The sequence below is a fragment of the Panthera pardus genome, unplaced genomic scaffold (genome assembly GCF_024362965.1).
Source record: "Panthera pardus isolate Hobbes unplaced genomic scaffold, ASM2436296v1 HiC_scaffold_11, whole genome shotgun sequence".
Taxonomy (NCBI): Eukaryota; Metazoa; Chordata; class Mammalia; order Carnivora; family Felidae; genus Panthera; species Panthera pardus.
In genome coordinates, this window is record NW_026526666.1 from 86897870 (window position 1) to 86919713 (window position 21844).

Genomic DNA, 21844 nt, shown 5'->3' on the forward strand with positions numbered 1-21844 from the left:
TGGCCTCAATTTCCCTAGTTCCACATATTCCCCTCCCTGGGGTGCTACAGGGGGTTAATTAATTAAGATTTGTAAAAGGCTTTGAGGAGCAGGGGAGAAAGTATTAGGGTCTCATGCCCCAAGCCATGGCCCCATCCTTTCATCCCAGCCAGTGGCACAGGCAACCCCATTCTTATGCATGCCAAGCTCCTAATCCCCTCTTGAATGTGGCAGCTTCCAAGGAAAAGGACAAGAGGCCTTAACTAGAAACAAAAATCCACTGTAATGAGGTGCTAAGAGGACTGAATTTTCAGGATTCATTTCTAACAAAATGGCTGAACAGGAAACTTAATGGTTCTTCTGTGACTTCTGAGTCCCAATCCAAGAAGGTGGGAATTATGGAAGAAAAACACCCTAAATATCCAACAAGAGGACAGTTTCAGTACCAATAACTTTTTATTTATTCATTGGATTTTCCCAGGGTAAAAAGAGAAGGGAAAAGGGTCAGCATGTGTATTACAAAACAATAGCAAGTGGGGAAAGGAAGTACCCGGCACAGCAAAATCAACCACATAAACACCCCCCAGAGATGGAGTCACTAAAGCCCAAGGGGGGCTCAGTCTCCTGCAGTTCAGAAATGAGGGGAAGGGATCAGGGAAAGAACAGATAGGTACAAGCTTTCCTACCCCAACCCACCCCCATAAGTTCAAGATTTCACACAAAGCTTTGGTTTCTAGCAGTAAACATGGAGTTACATTCGTTCGTCTCCTATTAAACAATCTTGTGGCCACTTTGACATAAGTTTCTTGCACCTGCATAAAAGTTCCTGAGTGACTTGGATTATACATTCATCTTCCCTTTCTTGGTCTCCAGACCCTATTTCTACATGGAAGGCCCCCCTCATTGCTTTTGCTTCTCTCTACCCCAAGATTAGCGATTAAAGTAGGGTTGATCCATTCAAATACAAGTGTATTGCTATGAATCACATCAAGGAATGGTCTTGACACAAGATATTAGGAACAAGGGATGGAGTGTTTATAGCTTTTTCAGGGTTTAAAGGTATATGTGGGAGGGGGGCTGTTTGGGGGAGGGGGATAGGGTAGGAGTCAAGTTTTTAGAATAGAAGATCTGGTCCAAAATAGGAAATAGGGGAAGGAAACACAAAAGAAAGGATGGTTCAAGACCGCCACACTTTAAGAGGGGTCACCAAGCTATGTTCCAGATTCTCTTCCTGGTGCAGAACCTTTTGTCAAAGATGCTTTGGCTATTTTTCTCAATACAAAAAGAAGTTTGTAAACAATAAAACCCCAAAAGAACATGGAGAAGACCAACACTTTATATTTACACAAACCAGACCACCTAGCAATCACCCAATCAGCTATTCGTGAAGTCCTACAAAACCCAGACAAATACGATATAACTAGCAGTGGGGGGGGGGGGGAGGGGGGGAGCAGCGATTGGAGGAGACAAGAACCCAGGATCAGACACACATCACCCAATGCGTTCTATTGCATTTGCCCCGTTTCAACACAGTGAGGTAGGTTTGTGGTGATCTCACAGCATGTAAACGAAACCTTTTCTCCTTTAGCTACCACGACATTAATCACTGCTACAGCAGGGCAGGACACTGGCTCTGGGCACCACAACGCCATGGCTTATGGTCTCTCTGGAAGCCAATAAGAAAAGCCCAGAAGTTACAAAAGTTGAGAAATTTAGCCTTTGCTTCATACACCCATCCCTGGGCAGCTCAAGATGGGTACAGAGGTATTGTTCTTAAAGCTATTCTTACCAACTCTTTTTTTTTTTAACACACACACACACACACACACACACACACACACACACACACACTCACATACACCCTGTTGTGCATGGTAGGCCTAGCCCAATCCAGTGAAGGATGGATCTGGTATGTAAAGTGAGTCCCGTGCCCTGGGATTAGAAGTCTGGAACAGAAATCCTTTACTATACTTATAGACAGCCCTCTCCTAACCTTGGCTTTGGCTCTGCACCTTTTGGCTCGGTGCAGCCTCTTCAAACCTTCCTGTACCACCTTTTCCTGTTCGGACCAATTTCCAATCTTCCGGTAGAAAGAGATCAAGTCATGGGGGCAACTGAGCTAAAACCTAGTCTCCCATGGAACATTGAAGGCGGAGGGGTTTTTAAGAGGACACTATGGCAGAAAAGCCAGTTCTATTTGGCAAAAATGAGGTAGTTCAATAGGCTATGCACTCCAAATAGTTGTTCTCCCTGATGATAAAACAAACAGTATTCCTGCCGTGCAGACCTGAAGCTGCTGCCGACTTATCCCTGAGATCGCTCATGTACCTGAGAACACAGTGCAGGAACGAGGGCCTTAAGATTAAAATACACAAAAGTACAAAACCAGAACATTTATATTACGAAAAAAAAAAAAGTTAAAATGCACAAGATACGTCATTCGCACACAGCTAGTGCAGTTGGCATCCTGGAGAAAGTGGGGCCCAAGGTGCGGTCATCCAAGGGAGCAAATAAATAAAATTCTATCGGCCCAGAATGGGGTGAGAGTAAGCTTAGGAACAGCAGGTCTGCAGCTGTTCCCCCAACAATCCCATTGCTCGGGAGAGTTCTCAGCATCTTATCCCAAGAGCGGGGTAGGGGACAAGTTGTGGAAAAAACCCTGCCTTACCCTTGAGAGATTCCCTCCCACAGAAAGTAGTGCTCCGTGGGTTGGGCCCATCAATCTGGTCTCATGCTTGATCTTTACATTCTGGCATGGGAAAAATTATTACTACATATCCTTCTTTGAAAGGAAAACAACTTCCCTATCCAGACCACTTTCAGAAGCTGGAGATCTGGGGGGCGGAGACTCAGCTAAAGCACACGGGGAGAGATTTTCCCCAGAACACGCTCACAAGCATTTGGATAGAGCATGGTTGGAGTTCATTTGCCTCACCCCTTCCCCCTACCCTGCCAAGAAGGAAGAGGGGGTGATGCTGTGGACCCCGGCCTGAGACACATGGCAGCGCCAGCTGCCCCCTACCCACCCTGTCCCCACTTTCTCCACTCTGCCGATTGATGCCTGCTCCTCAAAACTTCCTGATCACAAAAGCATAGCCCCCACCCACTGTAGCTCAATTCTGGGCCTCTGGGAGCAGGGCAGGGCTATGGATCTCTTCTTCTTCTTCCTCCCGAAAGTAGGCTGGCTTTCCCTGTGAGCTGGGGGCCTGCTGGGCTTTCAGTGGACACGAGGCCACCATGTGGCTGATGCTCTGGCAGAAGTGGCACTTCTTAGGCTGGGGTGGCAGCTTGCATTCCTTGGCATGGTGGTCTAGACCTCCACAGTTGTAGCACCTAGTACAAAGCAGGATGGTAAAGTTGAGAAAGGAGCGAGAGCAGAAGCCTTCCTCTGAGTGAGGACACCTGGGCTCTGATCAGTTACTATACTCACTCTCCTCCCTGGAAACCAATTTCCTCACTTACAAAAGGAAGATTTAGGACTAGGACTAGATACCTCTAAGTTCTTCCCTAATCTGTAATTGTCTAGATGGGATCTTCAGATTTATGTCCACTTGAAAATTCTGAAATAATCAAGGACGGGAAGTCATGGACCCCAACTGGGAACCGCAATTCACGAGATAGGAAAGACACTACCATACGCTTAAGAAACTGTACCGGTCATTCACTAAAAAGAGAGAAAATTAAAGGAGCCAGGCAACTATATGACCTGCTCCAGCACAGAGCAAAGACCAAAGAAACTAGCCACTTGGAGACCTAGTGAAGAAGCAACAGGTACATCCACCGTCTTGTTCCCATCACTTATACTTTCCCATCTGTGATCTTCTTTGCTTCTGAAATAATTAAGTGCCCTTCTCACCTACAGCCCTTTCCTCATCTCCCATACCCTAAGGCAGAAACGCCAAACACCCACACGTTGCCAGGGACTGCAGGCTTCATTCATTGTGTCTTTGGCATCCTGGCCCAAGAAAGGGGCTAGATTGGGAGAACTCTCCCTAGTCCAGCCACCTTCCCGTCCATACCTGTCTCCCTTTGATCTGCGCTTCTGCATGTTCTTCCCTTTGGGCCGCCTCTCGCTCCCAATACAGAACACCCCACCGGGGCCCGTGACCCGGATAGATTCCAGGCCCTTAGCAGACTTCTTAAAGGTGAACTCCACGGCCTCACCCTCCTTCAGGCTCCGGAAGCCCTCCATGTGCAGCTTGCTCTGGGGAAGGGAAACATGGTAGATTTTAATGTTAGTCTCCATTCTTCCACCAAAAAACTGCTTACACGCGTTCTTTAAGGTACAAGTGTGATACTATTTCCGTGTTATCAGTAAGAAATTATCCACTCAAAGAGCTACCACAATTAAGAACAAGCAATCCATGTTACATTAACAAAGAATAATCATTACATAAACAGATGCCATAACTTTTTTGCAGCTCTTCTCATTTAGACAAAAGTAGAACAGATGGAAAATTCTTAAATGTAACAGTTACGAGAAATCAACAAATAGTGGTGCCTGGCTGGCTGGGTCAGCGGAGGATGCAACTCTTATCTCAGAGTTGTGAGTTCAAGCCCCATGCTGGGTGTAGAGTTAAAAAAAAAAAAAAAGAAAGAAAAGATAGGTGGCTCAGAAGGCTGAGCGGCTGACTTTGGCTCAGGTCATGATCTCGCAGTTCGTGGATTCGAGCCCCGCGTCGGGGTCTGTGCTGACAGCGCAGAGCCTGGAGCCTGCTTCGTATTCTGTGTCTCCTTCTCTCTCTGTTCCTCCCCTGCTCACACCCTGTCTCTCTCTCTCTCTTTTTTTTTTTTAATTTTTGTTTTTGTTTTGAGAGAGAGAGAGAGAGAGAAAGAGAGCGCGCGTGAGCGGGGAGGGGCAGAGAGAGAGGGAAACACAGAATCCAAAGCAGGCTCCAGGCTCTGAGCTGTCAGCACAGAGCCAGCGCGGGGCTGGAATGCACGAACCGTGAGATCATGACATGAGCCGAAGTCGGACGCTCAACCGACTGAGCCACCCAGGTGCCCCCCCAGATTTTGATCTTTGCACTGAGATTGTGAAAGACAATGACCTGAGTTTTAAAAACACACACTGAAATATTTAGTGATAATGGTGCTTGATACCTGTAACCTATGATTAAGACACGATGTTACTGGCAAGTTAAAGGGAAAAGACAGTATGACCAAAGCTGATGAATCAGTAAGTTTATAAGGGAAAGCCCACTAGGAGGTTCAAGTATATATAGAGAAATCAACAGGGAAGGGCAACAGTTCAATACCGTCAAGAAAATTACCTATCTGTTTTAGCTACCAAGCCAGAATTCTACACTTTTATAGCACTTGTATGCAAACTACATTCCAGAGAAATTAAATATCAAAATGTTAAAGTACGGAACAACCTGTACAAGTCAAGACAGATAGACTGATAAAACTATAAAAAGCTACCATAAATCAGTAAGAAAAAAAGAATCACAGAATATAATGCCTAATACATTTTTGGATGAATTAATGAACCAAGAGGTAAATCTGAATTGTCTGACTTGGAAAAACGACCAGGTCATACCGGTGAAGGAAAAAAGATCTAGCGTGTTTGGAACAACCCCATTAATAGACTACATGTTTATATCAAAATTTAAAAATATCGACACTTGCAGAGAGCCTGGCAGCCTTCCCCAAAATAGGGAGTTATCACATACCTAGTTGAGAGGCAATAAACGGGTCAGAAGAACCCAGGGTCCCGATTCAAAGCTCACAGTCCATTCTACCTTGCCACTTAATGCATCAACAGCAACACATTAGTGGAAGTGACAGCCTCTCCCCAGAATAGACTTCATTATAGCTTACTCCATTAGAGTAAAATATCCAAAGAGTGTGTCAAATGTCAACAAGGTGTAGTCGTAGAAAATAGGGATCAGAGAAGCAAAAGGGATCACTGTGCACCTAGTCTTGACGTGAGGGAACATGAATAAGTAGCACTCTTATATTACGCAGGTGGTGGTTGGTAGGAGGAATATTTCAAACTGGGACTTAGGTGAGACATGCTCTTTAGCCAGCCTGGATCCCCACTTTCTCAATCGTGGACATTGTTGTTTTAATTTAGATGGCATTGCTTAAGACAAAGATTCCATGGAGGTAATTGGATAAAAGAGCATAGGGCTGAGTGCCAGACACACCGTAGAGTTCACAAAATGCTGGTTGTACCAATTTTTGGCTGCATGACCTTAGTCAATCATGCAGGTCTGGACCTCAGATCCTTCAGAGAATTGGGGGAACAGTAAGTTACCCATCTAGGCCTCTAATGAAGATTATGTGGGCATGGAAACATCGGGAATGTGCTCAGCAAATATTTCATGTATTATCTGTAGCTTTTGTCCACCGGTTCCACCATAGGAATATCCTTTCCCTTCCTTTTTATTCCCCCAGGAACAGCCAGGGGACGTGATGACCTCTCCCCTCCCCCAACGCTGATGTGAGGCAAGGGGCAGAGCATTAAGGCAGGAACTAAAAACACGGCAGAAAGGTGAAGGGCCCTTTCCCCTTTCCTGTTGCACAGAATCGACCTTGATTTGAAGGCAGATATGCCTGGTCTCTTATTCAGCTGGGATAAACCAGTTGTCAGGAGGTACAATCCCAGGTCCTCCCATTTGCCTAGTGGACTCGGAGGCCGGGACACTCCTAGTTCCAGCTGTGATTCAGCAGATAAGTGATTAAGAACAAGGGTTTGGAGTCTGAGGCCTGTTTCCTCCTTTCTGTGCTAACCTATAAAATGGAGCAAGTATTAATTTTATGGTGGCCCTATGAGGTTTTATGCATGAAGAGTAGTTAACACGTAGCCTATCACACATAAATCCTCAGTGAGTGGCAATTATCATCAACCTCTTCAGACTGGATCAGGGCAGGGTAACAGTGAGAACGGAGTGTCAAGAGGCTCAAAATTTTAACTCGGGTTTTTAGTGCTAACTGTGGAAACTCAGATGGGTTTTTATACCCATCTACACCTCCTAGGCTCGCTGTGAGAACAAGAGAATACCAGTGGGGGCAATACGAAACTGACTGGTCCTCTCAGGTCACCCACTCCATCACTGGAGGATTTGAGGTTTATTTAAGACTGTCAAATTTAAGAATGTAACCCTGCAGGGACCTTACCGCAGCCAGTCGAGATTTAGACTGGTGGTCTGCAGGGGTGGCTCCCTGCACCCCCCCCCCCCACCCTGCCCCTTTCTACAACACATAGTTTGAATTCCTCTCTTATCAGATAGGTAATCGCCGTGCAGCCCCACTGAGCTGGCCTCACAGGGCCAGCATCAGAAAGGAGCCTGAAATTCTTGTTACCACCCCCACCCCACCCCCAACCACACACAAAGCAGGGCCCCGCCCCTCTCCCCATCCCCTCCAAAAAAGAAAAGGCCTGGGGGGGGGGGAGGGGCAAAGCTTGAGCTCCCCCAATAGAGCCCAGCCCCAGGAAACAAAGAGTTGACACTGGTTGGTTCTGGTGGTCAGATTCCTGGAGTTCCAGAGGCTGTAGCTTCCCCGGCTCCCCAGACTCCCCCCTACCCCACATTCATCAGTTCCTTCCTCTCCATAATGGGGTTATGGTCACTGAGAGAAATGGATAGAGACACCTTTCTTCCAGTCAAGCCTGCTGGGTTGGCCAAAGTCACCGCCAGCAGGCATCCTCACTTCTCCCTGCCCTGCCATCCCAGGCTTCCAGGGATAGGAGGACACAGGAACCCCTCTGTGTTACCTTCGGTCAAATCCTCTATGCGGGAACCCAAATGAGGGCCATTTATTCAGGTAAATTATTTTCAAGGTTGGTGGGGGAAGCAGGCTTCCTTCCTATCTTCCTCACCCAATTTGTTCAAGGCAGGAGGGCAGGCAGCCCACAAGGAGCCCACTCCGCAGGGGAGGATGGCATTTAATCAGACAGAAAACAGTTGCAAGGAGACCTTTCTTTTTTTGGATGGCAGGGAAGGACTTAGGCCAGTTAAATACTTCAACCTTCTGCTTCCTTAATACCTCACCACGGCCTCCACCACCCTTTCCCGTATCAGATACTCCATCCAGCATCGACCGCTGGCTTCAGCAGTGGCTGATACGAAAGAGCTTAGGGAACATGGTGTTGTGAAAAGCACACAGGAACCCGAGTTTCCCACAACTTGCTCTGTGGAAGTCAGACACATGCTGGTTCTTTAATCATTTGCAAAAGCCGGGGATCAGACTTCATGATAACCAGCTCCAACATTGCCCGGTTTTAGTCACATCGCTCCTTTCTACAGAAGTGGCAAGGCAGAATTTGGGGGAAACTTGCTTTGGTCCCAGCGACCAAAGGTTGCATTCCCGGTTTTTCTGCATCACTCAGGCCCATTCCAGCTCCAGACTGTCGAGTGAGTGTCTATCCATTCAGTTCCAAGTGCCTAGCCATACACAAATATTTGTGGAATAAACCAAGTTGTCCACCACCCCAAACTGCTGATATTCATCTAAGCTTACTATAGGCTGAGGAGAGCTCTAAGCACATCACATGTTGTAATGCATTGAACCTTCATATCAAGTCTGTCAGATAGGCCTCATTATGACCCCATATTACAGCTGGTCATGGAAGCAGAGAAGTAAAGCGTTCTCCAAATTCAATGCACTGATCGCCATCAGCCTGACCCTACAGCCAGTGCTATGCAGTATAATGCAAGTCATATTTGTAAATAAACATGTTAGATGTAGATATTAAAACTTTCTGATACCCACATAGAAGTAAAGGAAGCAGATGGAAGAAATGACTCAGTCCCGAATTGTCCCCATAGTCCTACCTGGGCTTCATTCCTGAAGGTAGGGTTTGGTAGGGGCTAGGAAACCAACCGGTTCTACCAGAAGCAGTTTATTTGATGATATGTCAGGGAGGGTTGAGGAAAGAGATCTGTCTGGAACCAAAGGCTGCCAGCAGAGACAACCCCCACCAGTCACCTCTGCTCAGACACAGCCAGGACTACCAGTTACTGCCTGGAGTTCTCCACCAGATGGTGCTGCTCATCAGCTGTCAGCATAAAGGCAGCCGGAGGGAGACTGGAGAGGAGAGTTGCTTGGTTTTGAACTGTGAACCAGAGATTTATCTCCCCAGCTTCTTAGGGCAGGCATCCTCGGTCCTCAGGAAGCAGTTAAGGGGACTGAACTTTCAAGGATAGGGCGCTGACTTCTCACCAGGTCCCCACCCACTCAAAGGGTGCAGAAGAAAGGGTCCTGGAGTTTTAAAGCCAGAAACCCAATTGTTCTTATGTTCTCTGCCATTTACAAAAGCCACGAACTCTTCTTGGACTTGGATTTCCTGTCTGAATTAATTTAACTCCAAGCTGAGATCATTTAAAATGAATCTGTACAAATTTCATACTGTTCCTGAAAATTCTCTCTTCCTCTCCCGTACCTCCTGACCCCAGACTTAATATAGATAATAATTGTTACTCCAGCTTGCAGGAAGAAGGGAGGGGTGGTGGTTTTGCCTAGAGCAGTTTCCCCCAAATATAACAGGGAATTCTAGTAGGGTGAGGACCTGGTGATAGTTTGGTTAGGAATGTTCAAGAAACAACCCTGCCCTGGGGAAAGTCACTAAAAAACCACTTCCGGGGCAAGGCCGTGTCACCAGCTAAAAAGGTTCCAAGTTTCTTCTATTGAAAACTTGCTCAGGATGGTGGCACAGCCTTTACTTGGGCCACGGTCAAGAAAGCATGGCTTTTCAGAAAGACAAGGACCCAAGAAGATTCCATAATGCTCAAACTCTACCAACTTTCTGAAAATCAAAATGATTCACTTACTTTAGTCTCATTTCTTTCCTATTAAGGTGAAAATGAAAAACTAACAAATGACCACCAAACCTGTGGCTTCCAGTCCATGAGCAAAAATTAGAGAGTCCTATCTGGGTCTCAACACTTTTGACATTCACTCCAGTTCATGCTGCATGAAGCGCCCAGCCCTATTCTAGACATCAGTTCAGAGAAAGAACAGTAACACTCCCTCCCTTATTATGTCCAGTCTTTCTCTCTGGAGGAAGGCCTCTACTGACCAGGACCCCAAACTTGTCCTCCCAATTCAGGAACTCCTTACTTCTTCATATTAGTTCCTTCTGCCCACCAAGTCCATACTAGGAAACTAGACAGCTAGTCCCTTTCTTCAAAGAGCTTATAGGTCAGAGGAGGAGATAAGACCAGCACATCACTAACTAGATATGAGGTGAGTAATCAGAGGCACCAACAAGGTTATAAACCAGGTGGGAAGAAATCTCCCTCTACATTCTCCCCTCCCCACCCCATCCAGAAGATTCTTAATCCAGATCCTGCCTGAGGTCGCTCTCTCCCACTCATCCTTTTCAGAAAAAGCAAGCCACGTGGCTTCAGCTGTTTCCACAGTTTCTCTGTATTGAAATTTTTTCTCCTGACCCAAACTCGGTCCCTCGGTCCGATTTGGGATCTTCTTTTGCCTCCAGGCCTTCCAATACAGTATTTTAGCTGGAAAGCCATTTTAAACATATTTGGGTTCTGAGCAGCTGTAGAAGCAGGGAGGACTTTTCTTGTTTTCAAATTTCTACCAGTCTTGGGGGTTTGGGAGTTGAGCCACAGGAAACATGAGTTAAACCAAAACTCTTAAAATGGCTATTAAGATTTCAAAATTCTTAGTGAATCTTAGGAAAATAGTTTAGTGCTTTCTTGCACCTCCGTTCCCTGTAGAACTGCGTTTCTCAATTGAGGGGGGTTTTGCCTCCCAGGGGGCATTTGGCAATGTCTGGAGACATTTTGGGTTGTCACAACCGAGGGATGCTCTGAACAAAGAGTTATCCTTCTCAGAATATGTCAACAGTGTTGAGGTTGAGAAACCTCGGTTTAAGGGCTGGCCATCTGCCAATATTAGGATTCATAAACTCACCTAACCCTGGGGACAAGCAGAGAGTTCTAGATCTGAAAATCTGTGTCTGAATAAAAGGATTGTTTAGAGAAATCTCTTCACCTTTTTCTTTTTTTCCCCTTTAAGGGGAAGGGCAAGTTTTCTTTCCTACTTATCCACTGCTGGGGGTGCATAATGCATTTGAGAAAGAAGAGTGTGTCGGGAACCAAATAAGCCCAGCCTTGGAAAGGAAAAAGTTAAATTGCTTTCCCCCCTTCTTCCTCTTTTCTTAGAAAGGGGCTTCCCGATCCTCCCTCCAGGCAGATGTTTATCTTAGGACAATTATCCTTCTCACCACATCAGGCTCCGAGGTACCCACCACCAGCAGCCAAAGGAGGGGAGGTTTTCTTGCTGAAGAGAGTGCCTTACCCCCCATGCACACACTGGGAACATTTTCCTTCCCTAGAAAAATTTTTAGGGATCATCCTTCATCTACTTAATTCTTCTCCAGTAGAGCCCCCAAGAGATATTTCACATTCCTCAAGTGCAGGGATTGTAATCACCAGTCTAACCGCTACCATAGAGTTTTGAGATCACCCCAAGCTCCAGCGCTTGCTCCATAGGCTCAGGGAACTTCCAGTCATTGTCCTTCTAGGACTGTTTCGTGGAGGGTGTTAGGGGACTAAAATTCTCGAGTCCTTATCCCAGCCCCACTCCCTCTTGATAACTTATTCCACTGTGGAATGTCCTTGGACATTCCAAGATCCCCAAGTCCAGGTTATCTCCCAGCTAACCCATCTGAAGGAGCATGGCGCAGGCTCCCCTCCCCAAAACCTGAAGGTCCAGGCTTTCCTCTATGCCATCCGATATTTTCCACTTGCTTTTGATCCTAAGGTTAAGTGGACTGAGGCACAGATTCATTTGTTCGGGAACACCTTCCTTGGGATTTGGATATCACCAAGGAAACCCAGATGATGAGGGGCTACATTCCTCCCAGATCCTATTCAGCAGCCTTTGGAAGGGAGGCAAGAAAATTTGGGGTCTCTTTTACTCCAAGCCTCCCAAAGTTGGGGAAGCTGTCCAGTCCATCTCCAGACCAAGAGATTTTAATCTCTTTGTGATCAGATAAATGGAAGAGTGGGAGAGCTGGCTACCCCGCTGAGGAGGGCCATTCAAAGCTGGTTCCTGTAATAAAGTGATTTAATAGATCTAAAGAGGCCAATTCCCTGCATTCTCCCACAATTACTTCCTGAGGGTTATCATTCACATATGTAAATGAGACAGGGAGGGGGGCAAAGCCACTAGCCAGAACTAGTTGTCTGATGGGGGGGGGGTGTTAAGACTGGGGGGGAGGTCGAGGACACAGCAAGGAGGTGGCTAAGCATCCTGCTGTATACCCTCCCAGCAGATGTTCGAGTAGTCCAGTGACTCCAAGGTACCCAACATTAAGTGCCTCCCTGCATCCCATATCTCCCTTGTTTCCCCCCACTCTGTGTCCTCATTGAAGGCCATGCTCGGGAGACTTCCCCGCTGCCTCGGACCAGTCCACCCAGGATCTCCCTTCTTCACCCCTCCCCCTCCAGAATACCATCCCTCAGGCTCCAACCCTTAATCCCCACATCCTCCTTTCCCCTCCCCCTCAGCTCCTAAAGCCAACCTCCCCGAAGTAACCCCTCCCTGCCCGGCCTGGGTGTCAACCTACTGGACCTGAGATCATCAATTTCTCCTTCCCAGGTCCAACATGAAACCTCCAAAGGTGGAGGGGACACCAGCAGCAACTTCCTTTATGTGGTTGTTATGGGTGGCTGGTGTCCCAGGACCTCTGGGACACTTCTAAGATATTTAGGAGAGGGTGAGAGGAAGAGGAAGCCAGGGAGGAGGGAAACCTGAAGTCTCTGGCTCCTTGTTTGAGGCCGGAATGTTAGGACAGCAATCAATGGCTGTCTGGGGCCATAAATGCCAAGCAGAGAATAGGTCCAGAGGCTAGCCTCCCTCCACCCCCTGCCCTGCGACACTGAATTTCACCCCCACTGGGCTGCCTTGCTTTAACTGAGAACTTGGGGTTGTGACCTAACTCCCTCCCAGCCTGGACCAGGAGTCTAAGGCCTGGGCTCCTTAGGTTTTCCTTCCTGGAAGAAGTGGACGGCAAAAGCCCAGTAGGCGAACTGTGTGCCAGAGGCGGGTACTCTGAAGAGGTTTCAGGCCCCCAAACAGATTCTCCAAGGATCTGCCAAACTCACTCCGGCCTCAGGGCTTTAGTTTTGCGTGACCACCTGGGTGCTGGAAACTAGCTGACTTTTCAGCTTTACCCCTGTTTGATCCTAGAGTGGTTCGCCTGCCTCTCTCCCGCCAGGGAGCTCCATTCACATGTTAGTGAAAGACGCTGGGCGCTCAGGGCCCTGCTCAGAACCGGCATGTGCTTCCCTGGCCGGCCTGCTGGCCCTCCCCCCACCGGCAAGCACAATACAACCTTAGTTTCTGCCACATGGGGTCACCTCCCTGCCCCCTGCCCCCTTCCCAGGGGAAAGAGGTAACAGACACGTGGTAAGCCAGAGGGGTTCCGGGAAGGGGGTGGGCGTGCTGATAATCGGCTCTGCCCGCCCCCCATCCCGTTGGAATTAATGGGGACTCAGAACTGGGGTGCCAGCGCACAATGAGATCCCACGGTTTCCCTCAATCCAACAGCCGAGTCCGTCCGCCCAACCTTGAATATGCGCGCCAACATCCCCTTCCCCCGGCAAAGTTGCCAGAATCGGTCTCACCTGGTGCACAAAGACATCCACTGGGGGGTCAAGCGCGACCCCGGCGCGGGCGGTCATGGACAGGAAGCCGAACCCCATGCGCACGTTGAACCACTTACAGATGCCGGCACCGTGCAGCAGCTGCGGCTCCTCGGCCGCCCGGGCGGCGTCCTCCGGCGCCTCCTCCGGCGCCTTGGCGCAGCCACCTGGAGGTTGGGAGGGCGCTCAACTGGGGGGGCCACGGAATCGGGAGGGCCCTCTCGAGACCCAGCAGGGAGACCCGAGTGTCCAGCCCACGGGTGTGCACCCAGGTGGCTGTAGCTACCAAGAAGCTGGCGAGGAAAGACCTGTCCTGGCCGCCTCCCGCGCTCCCCAAGCTTCCACTGAAGCCAGTGTTGCCCCAAAAGTTTTGCTCCTCTTCCCACAACATGTTGCCCGGGGATAGCTGGCCGGACAGGCCCCTCCTCTTCTGGCCGCCCGCCCCCGTAGCCTCGGCGTGCACGCCGCTGGGACACCAGGGTTCCTTGCTCCAGAAATGGCCCCTGAAGCAGGAGGCCGCACAGACTTAGGGTCCTTCGGCCAGGCTGGGGGACATTTCCCAACCTCCCTTTTATGTGGATCCTGGGCGCCCCTGAAGCCTAAGGTGTCCCCAGTAAGTCCCGAGCTCGAACCTGCGAACTGCTGGTTTGACACAGAGCCCATGGTAGTCGGCTGAGCCCGCGGCCCCGGGCCCCTGGTCGGGTGGCTGCTGGCCCCAGAGAAGTCCGGAGGCAAAGGGGTGGCTCGGAGAAGAGGCTGCTACATCTTCCCCAGCACAATAGCGGTGGGAGGGCCCACGGCTTTTCAAAGGCTCCCAAATTCTAAAAGACAATGACCCAACCCCCCGCGGGCAGCCCCCTCCCCTCCCCTCCCCTCCCTCTTCTTTCCCCTCCCTTTCCTTCTGGCTCCAGCTCCGGCCCTCCCCCATCGCTGTGGTCTCTGACACCTCTGGGGTGTCCCTTCTCAGAACCTTGAGGTTTGACACCCCCTCCCCACACACACATCTGGAGATGAGAGCCGTCAGCCCTAGAAGTCTTGAGGACCCTGGAATTTGGGATCCTGTACTTTAAGGACTTAGTGGGGGTCCCCAAAGCAGCATACAGGTGGGGGGCTTGTGGGGGGGGGTAGTTTTAAAACCATGTGACTGCTCCCACACACACTCACACACCACCCCCGCCCCCCGCGCAGATAATTATACATTCCAGAGAGTTGGGGGAGGGAGGTGTGAGCCTGGCAGCGCTGGCCAATCAGAGACTCAAACCACCTGTCAAGGGAGAAATGGATGAGCCCTCCCCCTCCCCCAGCTCTTGAGCGCCCCTCCCCCTCCCTTCCCCTTCAGGCCTCCGAGCTGACCCGGCTGCTTGGAGCTGACCCGCTCTCACCCCCCACCCCCGTGTGCTTAGATAGACCTGGAGTTCAGGACACTAGGAAGCCTGGGATGGGGAAGTGGGGGGGTGGCTGGAGACCCAGCCGGGCTGATCTCCAGTCCTGACCAAGGCGCTGTCTCTGACTGAATGTCTCTCCCTCCCTGAGTTTCCGACTGTTTTTTAGATCTCTCAAAGTGCTCCTAAATGATTCTGTGTAAAAAATCCTTCCTTTTTTCCTTCCAAATCTGTGTCTAAAATTGACTCCACGTGGTGCTTCCTGGGAGAGCAGAAGGAAACCTAAGAGGCTTGAAGTGTGTTCCTCTCTCCTCCAGCTGCCCTCATCCTGTTCCTATCCCAATCCCATCCCTATCCGTTGCTGGGAGAGGGACGAAGTGGGTAGGTGGGTGGAGGCATTTCTTCCAGTCCTCCGGACACTCTTGGGTAGCCAGACCTTCCTTCTTTCAGAGTCCCATCCTAAAGTGCGCTTCCCTCCCCATGGTGGGGTTGGTGGGGGAACTGGAGTAGACGATCTCCTTACTTGAAGAGGTAGCTCCCCTTCTGGGAGATAAAGAGGGTTGGCCAGGGGGGGTGGCTAGTGCCCTGGTCGGAGATGGACAATGGCCGGGGGCTCAGTGCACGGCCCTGGCCCTGCCCCTTCACTTCCGGTGCTCAGTTCAAACTGGACAATGCCAGCTCCGGCCAGTTCCCCTCCCCCACTGCTACAACCCATTTAAAGAGACAGAGCCTGCTTTCGGGGGCATCCGCTTGCTCTGAATTCAGTCTTCTCCACCAAGTGTGTAGAACCTCTCGCGCTTCTCACCCTGAGCGTGTGTGTGTGTGTCTGTGTGTGCGTGCGCGCGCGCGCCCGCCCGCCCACGTGTATATTTAAGAGAGAAAGGGAATGAGTGGGGGTAGGGAAAGGAAAGAGGGGAGGGAAAGGGGTTGTGGAGAGATTTTTTTCCTCTCTTTCCTACATGGAGAGTGCTCTCCAAAAGACGAAAACTTGAGTGTACGGGATAGGGGGTAGGACTTTGGGTGATAAAGAGGACAAATGTGGCCCTTCACTACTCAGCCTAAAAAATACATATCATTAAACAAATATCATTAGTAATGTCCCACTCCCAGTTGAGAACCTTAATTTCGTTCTTCCAAGAGTTCTTCCAAGTACATCAGCCAAAGCCATTTTTGTTTATATAATCCTCCCCACCTAAGTCTTATCTCCCCTCGGTATTAGGGCCTTTAAAATACATTCACTCCCTGTATCTCTATTCTTAAGATTCAGGAGCAGGTGACTGAGGTCTGGCTGAAGAGAGGGAAAAAGGAATTTAGTGGTTTGGTCTCTCTTGATCCGCTCTCAAGTAAGGGTTGTTCCCTCCGCAGGCGTGACCAGCCTCTCTGTCCAGGGTCCTGAGAACTCCAGGAGCCCTGTCCACGGTGCTGAATAAAGCCACGCTCTCCTGGCTCCCCGCTCCCAGCTTTGAGAATGCCTTATTGATTTCCCACCTCCAAGTCCTTCCCAGAAAACCTCTCTTCTCAAACCGTCAGTGATCCTGACACACTTGAGACAAGTGAAGGGATTCTCTTGAATGCCAGAAAAAAAAAGAGGGAATATTCAGCAGTACATGATTCTGTGAGAGCAGTGCAAGTATCTCAAGCTCCCCTTCAGAAAATTGTATGTAAGTATTCATTTGGCCACAAAGGGTGAGGAAAGAGGACATAATATTTTCTGATTCAAAGGAAACAGGGTAGGGGCACCTGGCTAGCTCAGTTGATAGAACCTATGACTCTTGATCTTGGGGTTGTGGGTTCCAACCCTACATTGAGTGTAGAGATTACTTAAAAAGAAAATCTTAGGGGCCCCCGAGTGGATAAGTTAATTCACCGTCCGATTTCAGCTCAGTTCATGATCTCACAGTTCATGAGTTCAAGCCCCACATCAGGCTCTCTGCTGTCAACACACAGCCTGCTTCAGATCTTCTGTCCCCCTGTCTGCCCCTCCCTCACTTGTTCTCTCTCTCTCTCCCCCCTCACAAAAATAAACAAATATTTTAAAATATATCAAAAAAATACAAATAAAAATATAACCTTAAAAAACGTGGGGGCGCCTGGGGGGCTCAGTCAGTTGAGCTTCTAACTCTTAATTTCGGCTCAAGTAATGATCTCACAGCTGGTGGGATCGATCTTCATGTAGGGCTCTGCATTGATGGCAGAGTCTGCTTGGTACCTTTTCCCTCTGCCTCTCCCCCTCCTCAAAATAAATAAATAAACTTTATAAATAAATAAATAAATAAATAAATAAATAAATAAACCAGAGTAGAAGAAACAAAACAAAACAAAGCAAAACAACAACAACCCAAACCAACCAACCACCACCACCACCACCACCAATAACAACAACAAAAACAAAAACCACAAAGGAAACCAGAGTAGAAGAGAGACTAATCTTTGTTTTCAAATTATTTTCCTAATTAATGGGAAAATGGGAGCATAGGTGTTGGAGCCAGCTTGCCCATGTTTGAATATTGGGTCTACTTACACAGCGATCTGGGACAAATTCTTTTTTTGGAGGGGGGCAAGTTCTTTAACCTCTCTATGCCTCAGTTTCCTCCTCTGTCCAATGGGGATAATGAGAATATTTAACTCACAGAGTTTTATTATGAACAAAGTTAGATCACACACTTAAAACCTTTGAAATAGTGCCTGTAATAGTTTTTAATAATGTAAACTATAACTATTATTATAGCTATTGTGAATATGATTGTCTCTATGAACCAGAACCTGCTGGATCATTTGCTTCTTAGGACTAGGGCCATTCATGTATTGTTTCTTTCTGCATCTTTTCCCACATCCTTACCAGTACCTAGCACAGTGCCTGGCCCATAGAAGGCACCCAAGAAGAGTCTCCAGAATAACCTTTAACTGAAATAATAGAAATGTTATTATAATAGTCTTAATATTTATTCTCCTGACTGCCTCTCTCAGGTCTAAACAATACAAACCCAGGAGGGTTTCAGGACCTCATAAAGTTGCATATGTAGAGACAGAGGCTGCTTTAGGAAAGGGCATATGGCTCCCAATATAACTGACTCTTCATCCCCAGTGGGTTGATTCTATGTGGGAGGTGGGGACTCCTGACCAAACCTTCTCCTGGGTCCTTGTCTCAGTGAAAACTTGTTAGTTTCCTACTATGAACCAGTCAATGTGTTAGCTCACAAGTTTGGTGGAAGAACCAGGTAAGTATTATGCACTAGGTAGTATGATGACTGAAAATGTACCCCCAAAAAGTAAAGAAGAAACATGTCCAGGTGCATGCCTTGGCTGACTCAGTCAGTAGAGCATGTGGCTCTTGATGTTGGGTTCATGAGTTGGAGCCCCACGCTGGGGGTAGAATTTACTTAAAAAAAAAGAGAGAGAGAAAGGAAGAAAGGAAGAAAGAAAGAAAGAAAGATTCCCTGCCTTCTCAAAAGTTACAGTCTGTTTAGGGAGACAAGGCCTGATATAGCTAAGTATTACAATTTTTTGTGTATTTCTGGGAATAATAATATCTAGGTGGGAAGAAAAAGGGGTCTTTAGACAAAGGTCTAGTATTAACACAGAGAACATCTGTTGTTGTTGTTGTTTGAATATCTCTTTAAAATATTTTACCAAGTTCCTCTTGTGTAGGTACATATCTTCATAAACGGAAGAGCCGAAATAGGTCTTAGTAATAATTCATTCAACATTTTAAAAATATTTATTGAGCACTCCCATGTGGCAGGCATTGTTCTAAGTGTTGGAAATACATCAGTAAACAATACAAACAAAAATGCTGCCTTTGTGGAACTTATATCCTGACACCTTATCATAACAAGAGCTATTATTTGTCAAGAATACAGGCACATTTCTTTACTATATTGTACATCTGAAACTCATATAACAGTGTATGTTAACTAACTGGAATTAAAATAAAAACTTGGAAAGCCAAAAATATTTTTTAAAAAGAATAAGGCACATTTCTTACCTCACTAAAGTCTGTCAATAACTCTGAGTAATAGGTATTAATATTCCCACTTTGTAGGAGAGGAAACTGAAGCTCAATGAATCAATATAACCTGCCTAATGTAGCTCAGCTAATACATGGCAGAAGCAGATTTAACTCACATACGTGACTCCAAAACTCACATTCTTTCCACAGTCCTAGAAAGTTGTGACTGGTACTGTCTCCATTTTACCAATAAGGAACAAGATATGTACAAGCAAAAAGGCTGTGAAACAAAACTATATATTCAATATGATTAGTAAATAGGACCCAAGCTTGTCCCTGAGCCACAGCTCATCTGTCAGTTGTAGTTATCACCCTCCCCCAAACTCCTTGGCTTTATAAATTAAAGAGCTGACCAGAGCGGGGCAATCATCTACATCCAACTCCCACTTTGGAGGTGTTTTGAGAATTCTCTGGTAAGGTCCAGGATGGTTGTGTGTGTGTGCGTGTGTGTGTGTTTAAGATTTTATTTTTAAGTAATCTCTATACCCAAAGTGGGGCTCGAAGTTACAACCCTGAGATCAAAAGTCTCATGCTCTGTCAACTGAGAGAGCCAGACACCGCCAGGATGGTTGGAGTTAAAGCCCTTACCATCTAACATGAATGGTAGTGTGCATTTGAGAAAAGTATTTCCCACAATGTGTCCTTCAGTATACTAGTTCCATGGAATGATTAATATATCTTACTAAACTGAAAAGTTTCTAGGGGCACCTGGGTGGCTCAGTCAGTTGAGCGTCTGACTTCGGCCCAGGTCATGATCTCGTGGTTTGTGGGTTCGAGCCCCGTGTCCAGGTCTGTGCTGACAGCTCGGAGCCTGGAGCCTGCTTCGGATTCTGTGTCTCCTCTCTCTGCCCATCCCTCACTTGTGCTCTGTCTCTCTCTGTCTCTCAAAAATAAATAAATAAATGTAAAAAAAATTTTTTTTAAAGTTTCTATAGTGAAATATTTGGAAAATTGTATATTAGCTAGATTTCCTATGCAGGACTTTTCGAAGCCTCTAGTATGGTGATGCACTCTGTGATTCATCAGGGAGGGAATCATATTGATGTGTGCAGGGTTTCCATTCATTCATCTGTTCATTCACTCAGTCACCTAACAAATATGTATTGAGCATCTATTATGTGTCAGGTGGCACTGTTTGAAGCACTGATGATATGTCAGTGAACAAAACAGATTAAATTCCTACCCTTGTAGAGCTTACATTCTAGAGGAGAGGGACAGATAATAAAGAAGTAATTAAGTAAAACGTATAGTATATATAGTTCAAGCTTGTTAATTTGCTCTGTTATCTCAGGAAAGGAACCCAGTTTTACCCTTTAAGGGTAAAATGAGGGAATTGGATTCATTGTTAGACAAATGTTTCTTCCAGTTCTGACATTCTAGTGTGTGTGTGGGGGGGGGGTGGGGGGGGTGGGTGTGTGTGTGCAAGAGAGACAGACAGACAGAGACAGAGAAACAGAGACAGAGACTGGGAGAGAGACCCCGTTCCTAACTACGCTGAGAAGCAATCTGTTTTCACCCATGCTGTCATGTTCATCCCGCTCTAGGGACTAGGGCTTCCTACATCAAGTGGGATTGTGTACCTCTCACCTCTTAGGCCTGTTGAATTGGCAGAAGGAGGATGAGCCAAGGGAGTCCCTTTCCTTCTTTCAGTCCTGCTCTGCATGCGGGCCTTGCTTCACAGAGCAGGACGCCAGGCACTTGCTTTCACCAATAATGGCTTCATTACATTGAAAGGAGACCAGAGTGACCTCAGTGAAATAGACTTCCTGACCCCAGCTGACCTCTGACCCTCACCCTGACAGCCTCTAAATCTTTTCCTTCTGACACATCCCCCACAAGGTACAAGCAAGAAGAGGAAATGATGAGCCCACTATAGCCCACTGTCCAGTGACTGTACCTCACCCGATGTCCTGTTGCATGGAACTTGCCATGCCCGTAATTTACTTCGCGACTGCTGATCTTTTCAGTGATCTTCGCTGTGACTCTAGCCTGGCCCATGGGTCACAACTCATGAAACTGTCATTCACCTGGTGTCCATTTGTGTGTGTCCAATGATTGTCATGTACCATGGAGGCAGGGTGTCTAACCAAATGCTGTCATTTCCCCAATACCACTTCAGCCTCGACCTTTAACCTACCCTTCCCTGACTCGGTAGTTACTGCTTATTGAGAGCTGATTATGCCAGGTGTGTACCCAGTGTTTGTGTGTATTGTCTCTTTCTGTCCCCAACCATCCTAATCTGACCCCCATTTTACTCGAGGGGAAACTGAGACTTAGTGAGTAGAGTTAAGTGATTTGCCCTGACTCACAAATCACAGAGGGTGCAACCCAAATCTAGCTCAATCCAATATTTTTCTTCTTCACTTTTTTTTTAACAGTTAAAGTAATTAATGCATGTGGTTTAAAAAATCAATTAGTATTGAAAGAATTATAATGAAAAACAATAGTCCTCTGACTACCCTACCCCCTCTGCTCCCGTGAGGCAATGACTCTTTGGGTCATTTTTTCCTGTAGGATATTTCCATATCTCTAAATTATATGCATGTACCTCTGTTCCTTGATTTATCAATTTTAGATATCATCTATTGATTTCCTGTTACAGTGGATGAGGACTTATCTCTCTTACAGGACCTACCTCCCCCTTTTCCTTCCTAGTACAGTTAAATCACCATTTTCAACCAAATTGATAACCAATGTTTATACTGTTATGATTATGGAAATGTTCACCTTATTGCCAAGTTGTATACTAAGTAGGACAAAATTTCTTTTCTTTATCATGTTTTATTTTTCCTCACTCTCTCTCTTTCTTTCCTTCCTTCTTCCTCTTTCTTTCTTTCTTTCTTTCTTTCTTT

General features: G+C 47.2%; 1 protein-coding gene across 1 annotated transcript; it reads right to left on the reverse strand.

The window, feature by feature from the left end:
* Positions 1-3017: 3017 nt before the first annotated feature.
* Positions 3018-20923, reverse strand: LIN28A (lin-28 homolog A). Its single transcript, XM_019432326.2, has 5 exons — positions 20895-20923; positions 13860-14104; positions 13584-13768; positions 3999-4183; positions 3018-3312 (listed from the first exon to the last, which is right to left on the reverse strand). The coding sequence occupies exons 1-5, from the start codon at positions 20921-20923 to the stop codon at positions 3093-3095; spliced, it is 864 nt and encodes a 287-aa protein (XP_019287871.2). The 3' UTR covers positions 3018-3092.
* Positions 20924-21844: the final 921 nt, after the last annotated feature.